Source organism: Magnolia sinica, chromosome 15 (assembly GCF_029962835.1).
Source record: "Magnolia sinica isolate HGM2019 chromosome 15, MsV1, whole genome shotgun sequence".
In the NCBI taxonomy this organism is placed as follows: Eukaryota; Viridiplantae; Streptophyta; class Magnoliopsida; order Magnoliales; family Magnoliaceae; genus Magnolia; species Magnolia sinica.
The window spans coordinates 37,252,186-37,257,762 of NC_080587.1; the positions used below are offsets into that span (position 1 = coordinate 37,252,186).

General features: G+C 40.3%; 1 protein-coding gene across 1 annotated transcript; it reads right to left on the reverse strand.

The window, feature by feature from the left end:
• Positions 1-1,449: 1,449 nt before the first annotated feature.
• LOC131227109 (non-specific lipid transfer protein GPI-anchored 5-like) lies at positions 1,450-3,293 on the reverse strand. Its single transcript, XM_058222821.1, has 3 exons — positions 2,892-3,293; positions 2,258-2,395; positions 1,450-1,721 (listed from the first exon to the last, which is right to left on the reverse strand). Exons 1-3 carry the CDS (start codon positions 3,208-3,210, stop codon positions 1,591-1,593), a joined length of 588 nt encoding a protein of 195 aa, XP_058078804.1. The 5' UTR covers positions 3,211-3,293; the 3' UTR covers positions 1,450-1,590.
• Between the last annotated feature and the right edge of the window lie 2,284 nt (positions 3,294-5,577).

Sequence of the window (5,577 nt, forward strand, 5' to 3'; positions counted from 1 at the left end):
TAGATAGTTGGATCAACTTAGTATGATTTGCTATTTATGAACCATCCTAAATGAGACTCACCATTTGAATGGTTTAATTTAAGTTAAATATGTGCGGCGTGTGCAATTTTGTAGTGACAATGTATCAATTATCACACGTTACTACGGTACTGTAGATACGAGCGTGTGTAAGGAGGCGCTTCTGCTCTCTTTTGTGCTCGGTGGTGCAGGGTGATGAGATATCTATTTCCTAATGGTGTGATTTGCTTAGGGTTGTCACTAGCCAGTAATCTTAAAATCTATATTTGTCTAGACACCGTAGAATCACTATGAACTAAGGAGTCTTCCGAGACCTTATTTGATAACTCATGAAGCTGGTTTGTGACTAAGGATTTCAAGTAAGGGCCTCGCACTCACATTCGCATGTAGTCTTTACTTTATAAATTTTAAGGTTTTTGAGAGATTTAAGGCTATAGATACTTATTACCCAACCTAACTACAAACAAGATCTAAGACTGCAAAAGATTATATTGGAACTACAATTATAATCGAGGAGATGATTATTTCTAAGCTCGTCTGCTGACAAGAACTGAAATCGATTATTGAGTAAAGAAAATTTTGGTTTATGTCTTATTGAAAATACATACAACAAGACGACTTGAAAATAGGCACATATGATCACATAAGACGTGTAATCTTCATACCACACTTTCATGTCCATGATGATCTATGTCATTAAGGGTATTAGTATTTGTAACTGTGATTTGTCTCACTTCGATAAAACTAAATGTTGTGATGACTATCACGATCCAATATTGGTAGTCTTGATGGACCAGATATAAGGAACGCAACTTATATCTAATAATGAAATCTAGGGGTACCCATTTAGAATATTTCATTTGATTGATCAGTGTGGCCCAAGTGGGAGAATATAGGACCTCTATTTGGTGGTCCTAACATAATCATTGGGCTAGATCGTATGATTGGTTTACTTCGATGAGCATACCGGTGGGCTCCATCACATGTGTGATTGGCAAAGATATATATGGGGCAGTTACGCTCATGTTGTTTTCCTATCCACAACAATTTAGATAGGCATGGAACTCTTTTGCAGCGTGGACTCTCGAGAGGTAGGAAGAAGTTGCGATGGGGTCAACATCTTCCCGCCCTCATTTATATAATATGGTCTTGGACACATCACCCACATATACAAAACCATAGTCCATACGGTTTCCTTAGGTGTGTAAGGTGCGGAAGATCAAGCCAATTTCTTGTACATGCACTAATGGCTTCCCAAGGTACAATGATTTGATTTGTCTTATTTTTAATTTAGCCAATCTTCATTATTGATGTATAGATGATCCGTTGATCTGCAAATTAAGTATAACATTGCAATCCGAGTCCACTAGAAATCAAATACCAACCTTATATCAACCGTTAAAAAAATATGCGTGTTGAGTTTATTTAGAAAATGGAAAAGGAACAAAATGCCTTTTTATTTATATTTGTAAACATTGATGTGATATAATCCAAAATAATTCTCAATAAACAACACATCCACACTCATGACTTCATATTAAAACACGGTTATACACAAAATCATGGTTGAGTCTACAACGCTGTGAGACTTGAAGCATATGCTGAAATGAATAGAAGGGAGAATGACAGAGCAAGAGACAATGTGATAGATTCTGCATCCGATACATCCCCGCCAGTGGATGGGACAGACTTAGATCCACTTCCTACATCCATAAAAACAAGCATATCAAAATCATGAAATTATAAAATGGATTTGTAAAGAATTAAATCAGACACGAGCAGGCTCCTCATGCAATGGACAAGTAATGTGGATGGCTGATAGAGCAAAGATCATATTGATTACTCGATCCTGACAGCCTGATAATGGAAATTAATTGGCTCATAGAATGTGAACAATTGGCCTTTTCTTCATAATCTCTAATTTGAAAGCCACGATCAGGTCCATCATATCTTTCAATCTATAGAATTTTCTACTGTGGGCCAGCCATTTATATATGTAAATCCAATTTATATTTGGAAAATTGGATTTGCATATGATTATTTATACTGATTTATATGTGAAAATGTTTTCATACTTGGCCAAAACAATTTCAAAACCCCCTCATACTGAAACACTTTGCCACGTAAAATTGGCTCCTTTGGTTTTACCACAACAATATCGACCGCCCACAAAAATTTCTATGTTTTAAACATTGCTTAGTAGGGAACTTAAAATAAATTGGTAAAATCTAAAATTTACCTGAAGGAACACTCGAGGCCGGAGTGGTTTGTGTTGATGGTGCCGATGGTACTGATGGTGCACTCGGCACTGTTGGCGTGGAAGGCGTAGCTGGTGTTTCCTTAGGAGGGGTAGGAGTAGTTGTTGGTCCAGCAGCACCTAACCACAATCAATATCACAGGTTCACAGAAAATCAGAAATTTCAAGTTACTTATTTAAGGAGCTAAACTATAGTCCCACATGCACATCTATAACCACATGTGTAAATGGGCTAGATTGATGAGGCCCACCTGTGCTAGAGTCCTATGAGGTAGATAAGCTGAGATTTCAGGCCCAAATGGACAGCCTGGTCTAACTTGTGGACCAAAACAGACATTGGCCTGACCCACTTACAGCTGTATCTATATCGAACCAAACATGATTAGCAGTGGAAATGGGTTGGGTCGCCGATAGGTCCGCTGGCCTGACCCACTTCTGATGCGTGTTTGCGCCAATTTAAATGGGTAGTGGGTTGGGCTCGGGTTAGAAAATATGGGTCATTTAAGTAAATGGGTGGAGCTTGGGTTGAGCCCTACCCAACCCAACCCAACCTAACCTGCTGATATGGACAGATGGTCTAACCCAACAGAAAAATGCTCATGCACTTTGGGCTTACCGTTACACTGACTCACGGGTGGAGTCTGGACGTTGCAAGCGCCAGGGAGAGCAAGAGCTTGAGTCTGGTTGATGGTAAGCCCCAGGGACGAGCCACCACCATTAAGAAGGGTGCAGAGGCATGGCGCCTGAGACTTAACAACGTTGGAGAGCTGGGAGCAGCAAGAAGAAGAAGGGGTCGACGTATTCCCCGTAATGTAAGCCAGGCATGGCGACAAGCTAATGATCGCGGTTGTGCAACCTGACTGAGCCATGGTCCCAGCCCACAGTGATACCAAAAGGACCATGGCTAGGCCCACCTCAATACCTTTAAGAGCCATTTGAAGTGTGGGAAATGTCACTGAAATGATGTGAGGATTTGGGTTGCTTGTGCTTGAGATTTCAAGTCTTGTGGTGATTGAGTACACACATTGGTAATAAGGGATTTATAAGAGAGCTTAGCTTAGATTATAAAAAGGAAAACGGGTAATGTGGGCGGCCAACTCCCCTCTAACGGGTTCTTGGTAAGCTAATCATTTTCCACGATTTGACTTGGAAGAAGTCGTGAGAAAATGCATTTGCTTGAAATACAAAGCTTTTGAAATGCGTCATGCTTTGATTTTTCTAAATAGATAGTTTCCATCTGTCTTAACTGATTTACCTACCAATATAAAAATCATGTGAGGATTGGTTTGGCAGCCCACCATAGTGAAGGGGCCTGTTTATCTCCAACGAGTGATTGAAATTGATCAGCCACTGCGCCCCACTAGAATAAATGACGCAGATTGCCTACTGACGCTATCAGTAGCCGATAGGTACTGGACGGTGCTCTGTGGGGCCCACCATGATTATGTGTTTTATCAACGACTTCCATTCATTCTGCGATCTATTTAGACACAGGCCCAAAAATAAGCAGATTCAGATCATGTGGACCATGCCAAAAGAAATAGTGGTGTTTGAACGGCCACCATTAAAGTCTTCTTGGGCACGACAAAAGTTTTAGATGAAGCTGGTATTTTTGTTTTCTCTTCATCCAGGTTTGTGTGACCTAATCAACAGGTTGGATGCCAAATAAGCATTACAGTGGGCTGTAGGAGGTTTTTAATGGCGGTCGTTCAATTACCACTGTTTTCTCATTGTGTGGTCAACTTGATGACTGGACCTATCTCACTTTTTTTCTCATGCCCTAAAATGACCTGGAAAAATAGATAGACCATGTGGATAAAACACATATATCATGGTGGCACCCACGGAGCATTTTCCAGTAGGAACCTAGCTATTGGCAGCGTCAATAGGCAGCAGGCAATCCACATCCACATTGGGAGCGGATTAGATGTGGTCCAGGCATCATCCAACAAGCTGACCATGGGTCACCCTGATGCATGTACTGTAAATTCACCTTGTAAGTGCTAAAATGATTAAGCGCACTTTAATTGTCAAATTTCATAGAGTCAAAACAACTTGACAAGAGATCTTCAAAATTGTTCCATAATCAAGAGAAGATCAAGTCAAAATCAAGAGAAGATCAAGCTCAAGACTGGTACATTCTCAAGAGAAAATCAAGCTAAAGATCAACTGATGTTCAAGAATAGATAGCTCAAAAGTCAAGAAGAATTCCGTAATCAAGTTCAAGTCAAAGAAGTTCAGATATCTCATATATCTCAAGAAGTATAAAACCCTAGAAAAACCTCAGGATTAGGTACTTTCAAAATCTTTTAAAATTGGATTTTTATACTTGTGTTTGCGTGAAATTCGACCAGCCTAAGCTCAAGAGTCTAAGGAACGATACAGATTATGATACGGGCCTTACACGCTTGATACCGCTACCAACAACGCTTCTACATTCGAGTCATTGCTTCAAGGGTGGCCGGGAATTTGGGATGCATGACCATTTTTCAGACTCCTTTCTGAGTCGATGAAGGCTTGACTATCCTTTGGCTCAAAATTCTCTGCTAAAGTCGGCAGTTGAGCGGTGTGAATGCTTTTCCCAGTCGATTGGTATATCTCATATCGGTCCTTCTTGAGTTACATGTTCGACCTACCTTGTTGGCCGATGTGGAACTTCCACTTCCTAGGCCATTCTGGCACATCGACTAAATAAGGGTAAGGCTTAACCGTCGCATTACGTTGCTCTCGATTGTTCTGTGAAACTTGCAGTTGCGGTTTATGATTGATATCGGCCTGATCTCGGCTGTCGCGGCGCACCGTGGTAATAATCAGGACCAAGATCAACCCTCTATCGTGGTCAATTTAATCTCCACAGGTTCACTTAGCCATTTTAACGTCCAAATTAGGCGGGAATGGGTTAGTATCTATCAACATTACTTCTTTACCTTTTTTCAAGAATTTTAGGAGTCTGCGATTGATGTTATCCTAAATGACATTCCTGAACACAACACACTTATTTGTAGAGTGAGAACGCATTCCGTGCCACTTACAATATTTGACCTTTTTTTAATTCATTGGTCGTGGGTATTTTGTGATTGCTGAGAACTTTAATAAACTTTCCTGCTAACAGTATTTTAAATATCTCATTGGTCCGAGTGATATCAAAGGTATATATCTTCTAAGCCTTTTTTTGCGGCTGGCATAGTTGTTTCTGCTTGACCAACGTTGAGCAAATGAGTGGCTTTTTTGCCACTACTTTGGCAATCACAACCTTATAGTTGGGGTCACGATAATACGTTATAATTAATGAATTCTTTTGC

Coding starts and splice junctions, on each gene's coding strand:
- LOC131227109 (XM_058222821.1), bottom strand. CDS start 3,210: ATGGCTCTTAAAGGTATTGAGGTGGGCCTAGCCATGGTCCTTTTGGTA. Junction 2,396..2,891: donor ACCCGTGAGTCAGTGTAACG/GTAAGCCCAAAG, acceptor GATTGTGGTTAG/GTGCTGCTGGACCAACAACT. Junction 1,722..2,257: donor GGCCTCGAGTGTTCCTTCAG/GTAAATTTTAGA, acceptor TTATGGATGTAG/GAAGTGGATCTAAGTCTGTC.